General features: G+C 47.2%; 1 protein-coding gene across 2 annotated transcripts in view; it reads right to left on the bottom strand.

The window, feature by feature from the left end:
- LOC132764375 (tRNA-dihydrouridine(47) synthase [NAD(P)(+)]-like) overlaps positions 1–15,084 on the bottom strand; it is a 28,442-nt gene extending 13,358 nt beyond the window's left edge. The window contains exons 1-5 of one of the 2 annotated variants that reach the window (XM_067472500.1): positions 14,954–15,084; positions 10,584–10,716; positions 5,901–6,350; positions 3,453–3,494; positions 3,158–3,307 (exon numbers count right to left, since the gene is read on the bottom strand). In XM_067472500.1, the coding sequence (XP_067328601.1) occupies positions 3,158–3,307; positions 3,453–3,494; positions 5,901–6,350; positions 10,584–10,716; positions 14,954–14,988 (810 nt within the window). In that variant the 5' untranslated portion in view covers positions 14,989–15,084. The remainder of the gene's footprint in view (positions 1–3,157; positions 3,308–3,452; positions 3,495–5,900; positions 6,351–10,583; positions 10,717–14,953) is intronic. The other variant, XM_067472501.1, reaches the window with a different exon arrangement.

Genomic DNA, 15,084 nt, shown 5'->3' on the forward strand with positions numbered 1-15,084 from the left:
TTCATGACAAGGTTGGTCCAGATCCATCATTGTTTGAGTCTACAGTTGTCTCTGGATGTAGGTGAACTACAACTCCCAAAACTCAAGGTCAGTGCCCACCAAACCCTTCCAGTACTTTCTGTTGGTCATGGGAATTCTGTGTGCCAAGTTTGATTCAATTCCATCGTTGGTGGAGTTCAGAATGCTCTTTGATTGTAGGTGAACTATAAATCCCAGCGACTACAACTCCCAAATGTCAAGGTCTATTTCCCCCAAATTCTACTAGTGTTTACATTTGGGCATACTGAGAATTCGTGCCAAGGTTGGTCCAGATCCATCATTGTTTGAGTCTACAGTTCTCTCTGGATGTAGGTAAACTACAACTCTCAAAACTCAAGATCAATGCCCACCAAACTCCTACAGTATTTTCTGATGGCCATGGGAATTCTGTGGGCCAAGTTTGATTCAATTCCATCGTTGGTGGAGTTCAGAATGCTCTTTGATTGTAGGTGAACTATAAATCCCAGCGACTACAACTCCCAAATGTCAAGATCTATTTCCCCATGCCCACCAAACTCTTACAGTATTTTCTGATGGCCATGGGAATTCTGTGGGCCAAGTCTGGCTCAATTCCATCATTGGTGCAGTTCAGAATGCTCTTGATTGTAGGCGAACTATAAATCCCCGCAACTACAACTCCCAATTGACAAAACCAATACCCTCCCCCAATCTGTTACTATTCAAAACAGCAGCAAAATGAGTTATGAAGTAGCAACGAAATTAATTTTATGGTTGGGGGGTCACCATAACATGAGGAAGCGTATTAAGGGGTCGTGGCATTAGGAAGGTCGAGAACCACTGCTCTAGAACATGGCCATATAGCCCGAAAAAACCTACAACAACCCAGTGATTCTGGCCATGAAAGCCTTCGACAATATATCAAATAGTTTTGTCTTCCTCCACAAGTTCTCTCAAACCAGAAGAAGAAAGGCGATGGGATGTCGCTTCCCGTCACCATTTTGAAAGGGACTAAGTGGGGGAGTATCAAGGCTCAGGTTCTAGAGCAGTGTTTCTCAACCTGGGGGTCGGGACCCCCATGGGGGTCGCAAGGGGGTGTCAGAGGGGTCACCAAAGACCATCAGAAAACATAGTATTTTCTGTTGGTCATGGGGGTTCTGTGTGGAAAGTTTGGTCCAATTCTATCAGTGGGGTTCAGAATGCTATTTCATTGTGGGTGAACTATAAATCCCAACAATTACAGCTCCCAAATGACAAGGTCTATTTTCTCCAAACTCTACCAGTGTTCACATTTGGGCATATTGAGTATTTGTGCCAAGTTTGATCCAGATCCATCATTGCTTGAGTCCACAGTGTTCTCTGCAAGTAGGTGAACTACAACTCCAAAAAAACCCAAGGTCAATGTCCACCAGACCTTCCCAGTATTTTCTCTTGGTCATGGGAATTCTGTGTGCCAAGTTTGATTCAATTCCATCATTGGTGGAGTTCAGAAGGCTCTTTGATTGTAGGTGAACTATAAATCCCAGCGACTACAACTCCCAAATGTCAAGATCTATTTCCCCAAATGACAAGGTCTATTTTCTCCAAACTCTACCAGTGTTCACATTTGGGCATATTGAGTATTTGTGCCAAGTTTGATCCAGATCCATCATTGCTTGAGTCCACAGTGTTCTCTGCAAGTAGGTGAACTACAACTCCAAAAAAAACCCAAGGTCAATGCCCACCAAACTCTTACAGTATTTTCTGATGGCCATGGGAATTCTGTGGGCCAAGTTTGATTCAATTCCATCGTTGGTGGAGTTCAGAATGCTCTTTGATTGTAGGTGAACTATAAATCCCAGCGACTACAACTCCCAAATGTCAAGATCTATTTCCCCAAATGACAAGGTCTATTTTCTCCAAACTCTACCAGTGTTCACATTTGAGCATATTGAGTATTTGTGCCAAGTTTGATCCAGATCCATCATTGCTTGAGTCCACAGTGTTCTCTGCAAGTAGGTGAACTACAACTCCAAAAAAACCCAAGGTCAATGCCCACCAAACTCTTACAGTATTTTCTGATGGCCATGGGAATTCTGTGGGCCAAGTTTGATTCAATTCCATCGTTGGTGGAGTTCAGAATGCTCTTTGATTGTAGGTGAACTATAAATCCCAGCGACTACAACTCCCAAATGTCAAGATCTATTTCCCCAAATGACAAGGTCTATTTTCTCCAAACTCTACCAGTGTTCACATTTGAGCATATTGAGTATTTGTGCCAAGTTTGATCCAGATCCATCATTGCTTGAGTCCACAGTGTTCTCTGCAAGTAGGTGAACTACAACTCCAAAAAAACCCAAGGTCAATGCCCACCAAACTCTTACAGTATTTTCTGATGGCCATGGGAATTCTGTGGGCCAAGTTTGATTCAATTCCATCGTTGGTGGAGTTCAGAATGCTCTTTGATTGTAGGTAAACTATAAATCCCAGCGACTACAACTCCCAAATGTCAAGATCTATTTCCCCAAATGACAAGGTCTATTTTCTCCAAACTCTACCAGTGTTCACATTTGGGCATATTGAGTATTTGTGCCAAGTTTGATCCAGATCCATCATTGCTTGAGTCCACAGTGTTCTCTGCAAGTAGGTGAACTACAACTCCAAAAAAACCCAAGGTCAATGTCCACCAGACCTTCCCAGTATTTTCTCTTGGTCATGGGAATTCTGTGTGCCAAGTTTGATTCAATTCCATCATTGGTGGAGTTCAGAAGGCTCTTTGATTTTAGGTGAACTATAAATCCCAGCAACTCCAGCATTACCAAATGACAAAATCAATCACCCCCAACCTCACCAGTACTCAAATTTGGGCATATTGGGTATTTGTGCCAAATTTGTTCCAGTGACTGAAAATACATCCTGCATATCAGATATTTAGATTATGAATCATAACAGGAGCAAAATTACAGTTGTGAAGTAGCAACGAAAATAACATTATGGTTGGGGGTCACCACAACATGAGGGGGTCGCGGCATTAGGAAGGTTGAGAACCACTGTTCTAGAGGCATTCTCTCCTGACGTTTCGCCTGTATCTATGGCAAGCATCCTTAGAGGTAGCCACCCATTGACCAATAAAGACCAAACTTGGCATGCAGAACTGCCATTACCCACTTTCTAGAGCTACCTGGATGCCAAAAAGGTCTTCTGATTCGTGGCGGTGGAAGGATTCTCCAATCTTCGCCAGCCTCCACCTGTACACCTTTTGAGGAATACTGCTGCAGGTGATGTCTGCCCCGAACCGCTTGCAAATCCTCCGGAAAGGGACGTTGCCCCACTGAAATCCAAGAGAAGGGAGAGGACTGTGGACAGACTGAACCGCCAGAGGAAGAACATGGGATTCTTACTCTTGGGGTTTTCTATCAAGAGGATGTTTCGTTCCCAATCGAGAGAGAGAGAGAGTAAATAAAGCACCGGCTTACCTCTCCTAAAGGGGATAAATAAAGCTTCCCAAGAACATCCAGCTGTGAAGACAGAGAAAAGACGGTGTGAGGACGAAATAAGGCACCAAAAGCAAAACAAGATTCTACATGTCTCTAAAGGACGGACAGAGGACAGTTCCATCTTGTCTCTTGCATGTGTCATCACCTGGGGATCCCTCCTCTCAACACCAACTGCCGCTCTGGGCCAGAGTGAAGAGAGAGGGGACCAGGGGACAGTTCCACCTTGTCTCCGGCATATGTCATCAGTTGGGGACCCCTCCTCTCAACACCAACTGCCACTCAGGGCCAGAGTGAAGAGAGAGGGGGCCAGAGGACAGTTCCGTCTTGTCTCCTGCATACGTCATCACCTGGGGACCCCTCCTCTCAACACCAACTGCCGCTCTGGGCCAGAGTGAAGAGAGAGGGGACCAGGGGACAGTTCCATCTTGTCTCCTGCATGTGTCATCACCTGGGGATCCCTCTCCTCCTGCACCAACTGCCGCTCTGGGCAAGAGTGAAGAGAGTGGGAACCAGGGGACAGTTCCATCTTGTCTCCTGCATGTGTCATCACTTGGGGATCCCTCCGCCCAGCACCAACTGCCGCTCTGGGCCAGAGTGGAGGCCAGGGGACAGTTCCATCTTGTCTCCTGCATATGTCATCACTTGGGGATCCCTCTCCCCAGCAACAACTGCAGCTCTGGGCCAGAGTGAAGAGAGAGGGGGTCAGGGGACAGTTCCATCTTGTCTCCTGCATGTGTCATCACTTGGGGATCCCTCTCCCCAGCTCATCCCGTTTGGATATCAGCCAGCACGTCAACGACTTAAATCAAGATATAGCTTTCTAAGATCTACAGAGACACTCGCTGGAACACCTCAGCAAGCGAGAGTCCAAAAGTGGCAGGCTCAAACCCAGAACCTCAACCAATGGCTGATACCCAATGAGAGACTCCCCCCTGGGCACACAGAGGACTGGGCGACTTGGAAGGCACTGAACAGACTGCGCTCTGGCACCACGAGATGCAGAGCCCAGTATGGAACACATCTCACCACACTAAAACAGTAGAAGTGGCTCTTAATGAGACATGCCGCATTATGATGGGGTGTCTGCGTCTGTTGCAACCCAGAGCAGGAAACTGGACCCTCAGACAGCAATCCACCACACTTGACTCCAGGAAAACAATCCTTTTTTATTGATGAAAGATGAATACAAAAGAGGAAATATGCAAAGGTAAAAAGCCACAGTAAAAATCAGCAACAAGAAATGTCCATAAACAAAATCATAAAACCCACAGCGAAACTGCTGAATCCTGGAAGCTCTTAGCAATCCACTAACCGTACTTGGAACAACTAGAAAACCTCCGAGGAACAAGGCCACTTGAATCAGGAGACCTGCAAAAGTTTGGACATGAATCTGGAACGATGCCTGGTCTGAAGCTGCATTCAGGCCAGGCATACTTAAGGCCGAGAAATCTATTACGAGACACGCCTGAAGTTTTTGTTTGCATTTCTATCTAGCTGACCTACGTAAACTTTGTGCTTCTCCCCGGCTCTGCCAAATCTGCCCCCGCCTATCCTCATTAGGCAGACCAGGTGTCAGATTCTCTGGAGAGGAAAAGGGAGTGAAACGTCTCGGCTCGGAGTGCATGTTCTCATGGCAATCTTGACTTTCACTTTCCAAGGCTGTAGGATTTTCACTACTCAAACCATCATCATCTATATTGGCCTCAGAATTCACATTGACATCGACACTGGCATCAGGTAATACAATCAGAGAATCAGGTTCAGGTTCACACACAGGCTGAACCCCAACAGTGTCCTACACCACTGGAGAAATTACACTGCTTAGCCAGTATAGCACCACCTGACATCCGCCGGGAAGTAGCAGCCAATAGTGAAAGGACCAAGGCAGAGACATCTCCAGCTCATCCCTTGTTTGGATATCAGCCAGCATGTCAACGACTTAAGTCTAGAAATAGTTTTCTAAGATCTACAGAGACACTCGCTGGAACATCTCAGCAAGCGAGAGTCCAAAAGTGGCAGGCTCAAACCCAGAACCTCAATCAGTGGCTGAGACCAAATGAGAGACTCCTCCCCTGGGCACACAGAAGACTGGGCGACTTGGAAGCCGCTGAACAGACTGCGCTCTGGCACCATTTGTGGCGGAAATGGGGCCACAAAGTGGAATCCACGACATGCGAGTGCGGAGAAGAGCAAACTACAGACCATCTGCTGCAATGCAACCTGAGCCCTGCCACATGCACAATGGAGGACCTCCTTGCGGCAACACCAGAAGCACTCCAAGTGGCCAGATACTGGTCAAAGGACATTTAATCAACTACCAAACCTGCAAAATTTGTGGTTTTTTAATCTGTTTGTTTGTTCTGTTCTGTTAGAAATGTAATACAATTGACTGGTTGTCCTGACACGACAAATAAATAAAACAAATACCTTTTTTTTCTCGCAGGGCCTCAGCCTTATAAGGTCCTCATCTGTCAGGACACCGACTGTTTTCTGAGAACTCTCGCAGGGCATTACCGGGGGAATTTCTGATAGTGAATCGGATGTGAAATCAAGATCGGGTATCCCCATCTCCGTTTCAACCTTGCGGAGGCATTTGAGGTAGTCCGTGGACTTGTAAAACACCACCGGCTTTGCAGTGATCTTATGTATATGCTGGTTCTTCACGTCCGGCTTCACGACGCACAGTTCTTTGCTGACCGGGTTCTGGCAGTCCTGTCCCGAGTGGGCCCCACCGAAGCGGCAGGCGATCCCAAATCGGCACTTGCCGAACAGCGAGAAGAGAATGCAGCAGTCTCCAATGTCCGGCGGCTTGGTGGCAAGGTACTTCTCGAGATTGTGCTGCCAGGGACACTCGGAGCCAAACAAACACTCCTCACCCTTAAACGAGAGGAAGATGCCGTGAGGTCACATCCACTACCTTCTACAAACATATAATCATAGAACGATAGAGTTGGAAGAGATTATCATAGAATCAAAGAGTTGGAAGAGACCTCCTGGGCCATCCAGTCCAACCCCATTCTGCCAAGAAGCAGGAATATTGCATTCAAATCACCCCTGACAGATGGCCATCCAGCCTCTGTTTCAAAGCTTCCAAAGAAGGAGCCTCCACCACACTCCGGGGCAGAGAGTTCCACTGCTGAACGGCTCTCACAGTCAGGAAGTTCTTCCTCAAGTTCAGATGGAATCTCCTCTCTTGTAGTTTGAAGCCATTGTTCCATTGCGTCCTAGTCTCCAGGGAAGCAGAAAACAAGCTTGCTCCCTCCTCCCTATGGCTTCCTTTCACATATTTATACATGGCCCTCATCATATCTCCTCTCAGCCTTCTCTTCTTCAGGCTAAACATGCCCAGCTCCTTAAGCCGCTCCTCATAGGGCTTGTTCTCCAGACCCTTGATCTGCTCCCTCCTCCCTGTGGCTTCCTCTCACATATTTATACATGGCTATCATATCTCCTCTCAGCCTTCTCTTCTTCAGGCTAAACATGCCCAGCTCCTTAAGCCGCTCCTCACAGGGCACTGCAGACTACTTCAACCAGAGAAGTCAGCCATAGCAGAGCACCTGATGAACCAGCCTGGACACAGCAGATTATTTGAGAACACAAAAATGCTGGACCACACCAACAACCACCATGTCAGACTACACAGAGAAGCCATTGAAATCCACAAGCATGTGGACAATTTCAACAGAAAGGAAGAGACCATGAAAATGAACAAAATCTGGCTACCAGTATTAAAAAACTCCAAAATTACAACAGCAAAACAGCAGAGAGGAAACAACCAGGCACATCTTAACACCTCTCACCTCTCAACAAAAGATTTTCCCAGGCTCAGCCAGGCCTTCAAATGCTAATGAAGGTGGTCAGTTGAAACATTCACACCTAGCTCCAGCAGTGAAGAGCTCTTTGCCCCACCCCAGCCATTCCACAGATATATAAACCCTTTTTCCTAGTTCCAACAGACCTCACTATCTCTGAGGATGCTTGCCATAGATGCAGGCGAAACGTCTGGAGAAATGCCTCTAGAACATGGCCCTATAGCCCGAAAAAAACCCACAAGAACCTAGTGATTCCAGCCATGAAAGCCTTCGACAATATATAGTATTATTATTATTATTATTATTTGAAACAGTTAAAATAAATAAACCAATCAAGTAAATAAACAGTACAAAATAACATAATGGAAAATGAAACACAGTGGACGGGCCAAATGCACTCTGGATGAGAAAGCAATTTGTGGGGGAGGAGTTCGTGGGGACTGAACAACGCATGCGCAAAACCACACACATATATGCAAACACACATATTTACACAAATATATAGACACACATATAGGCACACAAAACACATATACACAGACTGGGCCACAGCAACACGTGGCAGGGGACGGCTAGTCTATATAAATAAAAATGCAATGTTTGTTTGTGGGATTAACATAACTCAAAACCACTGGACGAATTGACACCAAATTTGGACCCATGACACTTCTCAGGCCAACGAGTGACCATCACACATAAAAACACTGAAAACACAGCAGAAGGGATTTAAAAGCCAAAAACTAAAAACCAAAAATTATATTACAATGCATGCGCAAAACCACGCGTTCATATGTTGTTCATTCGTTCAGTCGTCTCCGACTCTTCGTGACCTCATGGACCAGCCCACGCCAGAGCTCCCTGTTGGCCGTCACCACCCCCAGCTCCTTCAAGGTCAGTCCAGTCACTTCAAGGATGCCATCCATCCATCTTGCCCTTGGTCGGCCCCTCTTCCTTTTGCCTTCCACTTTCCCCAGCATCATTCCCTTCTCTAGGCTTTGCTGTCTCCTCATGATGTGGCCAAAGGACTTCCGCTTTGTCTCTAGTCTCCTTCCCTCCAGTGAGCAGCCGGGATTTCTTTCCTGGAGGATGGACTGGTTGGATCTTCTCGCAGTCCAAGGCACTCTCAGCACTTTCCTCCAACACCACAGCTCAAGAGCATCTCTCTTCCTTCGCTCAGCCTTCCCGAAGGTCCAGCTCTCACATCCGTAGGTGACTACAGGGAAGACCATGGCTTGGACTAGGCAATGGATCTTGGTTGCCAGTCTGATGTCTCTACTCTTGACTATTTGATCGAGACTGGACATTGCTCTCCTCCCAAGAAGGAAGCGTCTTCTGATTTCCTGGCCACAGTCTGCGTCTGCACTCATCTTTGCGCCTAGAAATACAAAGTCTGTCACGGCCTCCACATTTTCTTCCTCTATTTTCCAGTTGTCAAACATTCTTGTTGCCATAATCTTGGTTTTTTTGATGTTTAGCTGAAACCCGGCTTTTGCGCTTTCTTCTTCCACCTTGATTAGAAGGCTCCTCAGCTCCTCCTCGCTTTCGGCCATCAGAGTGGTGTCATCTGCATATCTGAGGTTGTGAATGTTCCTTCCAGCAATTTCCACCCCAGCTTTGCATTCATCCAGCCCCGCACATCCTCGCATGATGTGTTCTGCATACAAGTTAAAAAGGTTGGGTGAGAGGATGCAGCCTTGCCGTACGCCTTTCCCCATCTTGAACCCGTCTCCTGTTCCGTGGTCAGTTCTGACTGTTGCTTCTTGGTCCTTGTACAGATTCCTCAGGAGAGAGGGAAGGGGGCTTGGGATGCCCATCCCACCAAGAACTTGCCACAATTTATGATGATCCACACAGTCAAAGGCTTTAGAATAGTCAATGAAGCATTCATATACACACACACAAAACACATATACACAGACTGGGCCACAGCAACATGTGGCAGGGGACGGCTAGTCGATATAAATTAAAATGCAATGTTTGTTTGTGGGATTAACATAACTCAAAACCACTGGACGAATTGACACCAAATTTGGACCCATGACACTTCTCAGGCCAACCAGTGACCATCACACATAAAAACACTGAAAACACAGCAGAAGGGATTAAAAAGCCAAAAACCAAAAATTATATTACAACGCATGCGCAAAACCACGCGTTCATATACACACACACACAAAACACATATACACAGACTGGGCCACAGCACTGCGTGGCAGGGGACAGCTAGTTCATAATAAAATGGTTTAAAACTGGAAGCTGGAATGTGTCCAGAGGAGGGCGACTAAAATGATCAAGGGTCTGAAGAACAAGCCCTATGAGGAGCGGCTTAGGGAACTGGGCATGTTTAGCCTGAAGAAGAGAAGGCTGAGAGGAGATATGATAGCCATGTATAAATATGTGAGAGGAAGCCACAGGGAGGAGTGAGCAGATCAAGGGTCTGGAGAACAAGCCCTATGAGGCGCGGCTTAAGGAGCTGGGCATGTTTAGCCTGAAGAAGAGAAGGTTGAGAGGAGACATGATAGCCATGTATAAATATGTGAGAGGAAGCCACAGGGAGGAGGGAGCAGATCAAGGGTCTGGAGAACAAGCCCTATGAGGAGCGGCTTAAGGAGCTGGGCATGTTTAGCCTGAAGAAGAGAAGGCTGAGAGAAGATATGATAGCCATGTATAAATATGTGAGAGGAAGCCACAGGGAGGAGGGAGCAGATCAAGGGTCTGGAGAACAAGCCCTATGAGGAGCGGCTTAAGGAGCTGGGCATGTTTAGCCTGAAGAAGAGAAGGCTGAGAGGAGATATGATAGCCATGTATAAATATGTGAGAGGAAGCCACAGGGAGGAGGGAGCAAGCTTGTTCTCCCTCCTCTAGGACGCGATGGAACAATGGCTTCAAACTACAAGAAAGGAGATTCCATCTGAACACGAGGAAGAACTTCCTGACTGTGAGAGCCGTTCAGCAGTGGAACTCTCTGCCCCGGAGTGTGGTGGAGGCTCCTTCTTTGGAAGCTTTTAAACAGAGGCTGGATGGCCATTTGTCAGGGGTGATTTGAATGCAATATTCCTGCTTCTTGGCAGAATGGGGTTGGACTGGATGGCCCATGAGGTCTCTTCCAACTCTTTGAGTCTATGATTCTATGAAAACAATTTACATTCCAATTACTCCTGGGATCAGAGCCTGACGTTCAAACCATTGATATAAGAACAATGTTTGTTCAGAGCTACTTCTAGTACCTTTCCGGAAAAGTACCAGAAAAAAAAAAGTTTCAAAACGATGCCGGGTGATTCATCCGTGCAAACTTTACCGTGAAGCAGAGATTGCCCAATTGGCGAGATCTCTTGCTTGTTTCCGGCTGGGCGGAAGACAACTTCAACGGCTGGGCTGGAGGTGCTCCCGGCTCCAAGCTCTCGGGTACATCTGCCTCTGGAGAGGATCTCCTGGAAGAGAAGAGGGTTAGGATCTTCAAGCTGGAAAGGAGCCCCAAGGGCCATCCAGTCCGACCCCATTCTGCCAGGCGGGAAGACACAATCAAAGCTTTAAAATCCCTAGAAAAGGAAGCTCCATCACACAAATCCCGGTCCTGAATACCTCTTACTGTCAGGAAGTTCTTCCTAATGTTTAGGTGTGCTGCTTGTTGCAGAAAAAAACAAAATGCAAAGATACAGAATGGGGGACAATGCCTGGCTCAGGAGCAGTACGTGTGAAAAAGATCTTGGAGTCCTCATGGACAACAAGTTAAACATGAGCCAGGAATATGATGTGGCGGCAAATCATAGAATCATAGAATCAAAGAGTTGGAAGAGACCTCATGGGCCATCCAGTCCAACCCCCTGCCAAGAAGCAGGAATATTGCATTCAAATCACCCCTGACAGATGGCCATCCAGCCTCTGCTTAAAAGCTTCCAAAGAAGGAGCCTCCTCCACACTCCGGGGCAGAGAGTTCCACTGCTGAACAGCTCTCACAGTCAGGAAGTTCTTCCTCGTGTTCAGATGGAATCTCCTCTCTTGTAGTTTGAAGCCATTGTTCCATTGCATCCTAGTCTCCAAGGAAGCAGAAAACAAGCTTGCTCCCTCCTCCCTGTGCCTTCCTCTCACATATTTATACATGGCTATCATATCTCCTCTCAGCCTTCTCTTCTTCAGGCTAAACATGCCCAGCTCCTTAAGCCGCTCCTCATAGGGCTTGTTCTCCAGACCCTTGATCTGCTCCCTCCTCCCTGTGGCTTCCTCTCACATATTTATACATGGATATCATATCTCCTCTCAGCCTTCTCTTCTTCAGGCTAAACATGCCCAGCTCCTTAAGCCGCTCCTCATAGGGCTTGTTCTCCAGACCCTTGATCATTTTAGTCGCCCTCCTCTGGACACATTCCAGCTTGTCAATATCTCTCTTGAATTGTGGTGCCCAGAATTGGACACAATATTCCAGATGTGGTCTAACCAAAGCAGAATAGAGCATGGGGAGCATTACTTCCTTAGATCTAGACACTATGCTCCTATTGATGCATGCCAAAATCCCATTGGCTTTTTTTGCCGCCACATCACATTGTTGGCTCATGTTTAACTTGTTGTCCACGAGGACTCCAAGTCCTCGTGGACAACCGTGGACTCCACGAGGACTCCACCTCGTGGACTCCACGAGGACTCCAGGCCAAAAATGGGATTTTGGCCTGCATCAAGAGGAGCAAGGTGTCTAGATCTAGGGAAGTAATGTCAGTGTGTATTTCATGTATGATGTATGTTTAAATGTAATTTTATTGAGGAGAATAGTGATTGTAATAGATTTGAATGGCCAGGATGTATGTTTACACGGAAGAGTTAAACAGCAAATGAATGAAGCTGTGAGAATGTGACCCTGAGTTCATGCTGTGTGAAGAATTAGGGAGTGTCAGGGATAACTCCTTTCTAGCTGCAGTTTACCTTTAGTGCCTATCTCTTTTGCTTTGTGTTCTTCACGTCTGTTTCGCTGATGGTGTGTGTTGGATTTATGAACTGCTCAAGTAAAGCTGAAACCTGCTTTTTACCGGTGACTCCAGAGTCCATTATTCTTAGCTTCTGTGATACTTCTGCTAGCGCTAACAAGTCATGCTACCCCTCTATTCCGCTTTGGTTAGACCACACCTGGAATATTGTGTCCAATTCTGGGCACCACAATTCAAGAGAGATATTGACAAGCTGGACCTTAGGGATGTGAGGGCTGGACCTTAGGGAAGGCTGAGAGAAGGAAGATCGATGCTTTTGAGCTGTGGTGTTGGAGGAAAGTTCTGAGAGTGCCTTGGACTGCGAGAAGATCCAACCAGTCCATCCTCCAGGAAATAAAGCCCGGCTGCTCACTGGAAGGAAGGATACTAGAGACAAAGTTGAAGTACTTTGGCCACATTATGAGGAGACAGCAAAGCCTGGAGAAGACAATTATGCTGGGGAAAGTGGAAGGCAAAAGGAAGAGGGGCCGACCAAGGGCAAGATGGATGGACGGCATCCTTGAAGTGACTGGACTGACCTTGAAGGAGCTGGGGGTGGTGACGGCCGACAGGGAGCTCTGGCGTGGGCTGGTCCATGAGGTCGTTCAGTCGGAGACGACTGAACGAATGAACAACAACATTGACAAGCTGGAATGTGTCCAGAGGAGGGCGACTAAAATGATCAAGGGTCTGGAGAACAAGCCCTATGAGGAGCGGCTTAAGGAGTTGGGCATGTTTAGCCTGAAGAAGAGAAGGCTGAGATATGATAGCCTTGGGGCTCCTTTCGAGTTGGAAAGGAGCCCCAAGGCCATTCAGTCCGACCCCATTCTGCCAGGCAGGAAGACACAATCAAAGCACCCTTGGCAGGTGGCCATCTCACCTAAGCTTAAAAATCCCTTAAAAACAGCTAGTATAATTATAATATCATATTATTAGTATTAGATTGTATTACATTATAATATTATAAATTTTATATGTATACTAGCCGTCCCGTGCCACGCGTTGCTGTGGCCCACATGGGGGTTCTGTGTGGGAGGTTTGGCCCAATTCTATCGTTGGTGGGGTTCAGAATGCTCTGTGATTGTAGAAGAACTATAAATCCCAGTAACTACAACTCCCAAATGTGAAGATTCTATTTTCCCCAAACTCCACCACTGTTCACATTTGGGCATGTTGTGTATTCGTATAGAGTTTGGTCCAGATCCATCATTGTTTGAGTCCACAGGGATCTCTGGATGTAGGTGAACTACAACTCCCAAACCAAAGGACACTGCCCACCAAACCCTTCCAGTATTTTCTGTTGGTCGTGGGAGAACTGTGTGCCAACTTTAAAAACTGTGGCATAGACACTGAGCACTTACTTACTTACTTAGGCGATCCCTCGTTGGACGAGTAAGATGGTCTTCCTTGATGACTATTTTTGTGGGTTCGTATGTGGCTGTGGAGCCCTATTCTTGATCTGCATCTTCTCCCACAGTGAAGGCATAGGTTTCCAGGTGGAAGGCGGTCTCGGTCGGGGTTGGCTTGATGCGCCTTCCTCCTGGCACGTTTCTCTCTTTCACCCTCCACTTGTGCCTCCTCGAATTCTGCAGCACTGCTGGTCACAACTGACCTCCAGCTGGAGCGCTCAAGGGCCAGGGCTTCCCAGTTCTCTGTGTCTATGCCAGAGATTTTAAGGTTGGCTTTGAGGTCATCTTTAAATCTCTTTTCCTGTCCACCAACGTTCCATTTTCCGTTCTTAAGTTCAGAGTAGAGCAACTGCTTTGGGAGATGGTGGTCAGGCATCCGGACAACATGGCTGGCCCAGCGGAGTAGATGTTGGAGGACCATCGCTTCAATGCCGGTGGCCTTTGCTTCTTCCAGCACACTGACGTTTGTCCGCTTGTCTTCCCTGGAGATTTGCAGGATTCTCCGGAGGCAGCGCTGATGGAATCGTTCCAGGAGTTGCATGTGACGTCTGTAGACCACGTTTCGCAGGCATATAGCAGGGTTGGGAGGACAATAGCTTTATAAACAAGCACCTTGGTCTCCCTACGGATGTCCCGGTCCTCAAACACTCTCTGCTTCATTCGGGAAAATGCTGCACTTGCAGAGCTTTATAGACAAGCCCCTTGGTATCTCCTACGGATGTCTCGGTCCTCAAACAGTCTCTGCTTCATTCGGGAAAATGCTGCACTCGCAGAGCTCAGGCGGTGTTGTATTTCGGTGTCGATGTTGACTTTGGTGGAGAGGTGGCTGCCAAGGGAGCAGAAATGGTCAACATTTTCTAGTGTTACACCATTAAGCTGTATCTCTGGCATTGGAGAGGGGGTGGCTGGTGACTGCTGGAACAGAAGCCCTGGCCCTTGAGTGCTCTGACTGGAGGTCAGCTGTGGCCAGCAGTGCTGCAGAATTCAAAGAGGCAGCAAAAGGGAGAAACGTGCCAAGAGGAAGGCGCATCAAGCCAACCCTTCCCCCTGGAAACTGATGCCCTTCATTGCTGTGATCAAGAATACCTAAAAGAAAGAGGCTGAGACAGTGGCACCTTTTGCTTTCTGATGGTGTAATTAACCAACTCACACAAAATCCAAATTAGGGCCAGGGTTATGTCTAGATGGGGTGCCTATGAAGGTCCTAAGAGGCTGGAGATGCAAATATCTCCCAATCTCAAAGACTTCTGTCCCCAAGCTTACTCTGCAGCCACATTCTGGGGAGGAAAACTACTTCTACTTACTGAGATGCCTTGGGGGGCTCCCCAGAGGCCTCCATTTCCCGGAAGAAGAGCTCTCTTCCCTCCAAATCCTTTCCTTATTCCATCTCCTTCCACTTGGAGGAACAAGACCATAGATTTCGCTGGGCTAGAGG

This window comes from Anolis sagrei, chromosome 12 (genome assembly GCF_037176765.1).
Source record: "Anolis sagrei isolate rAnoSag1 chromosome 12, rAnoSag1.mat, whole genome shotgun sequence".
Taxonomy (NCBI): domain Eukaryota; kingdom Metazoa; phylum Chordata; class Lepidosauria; order Squamata; family Dactyloidae; genus Anolis; species Anolis sagrei.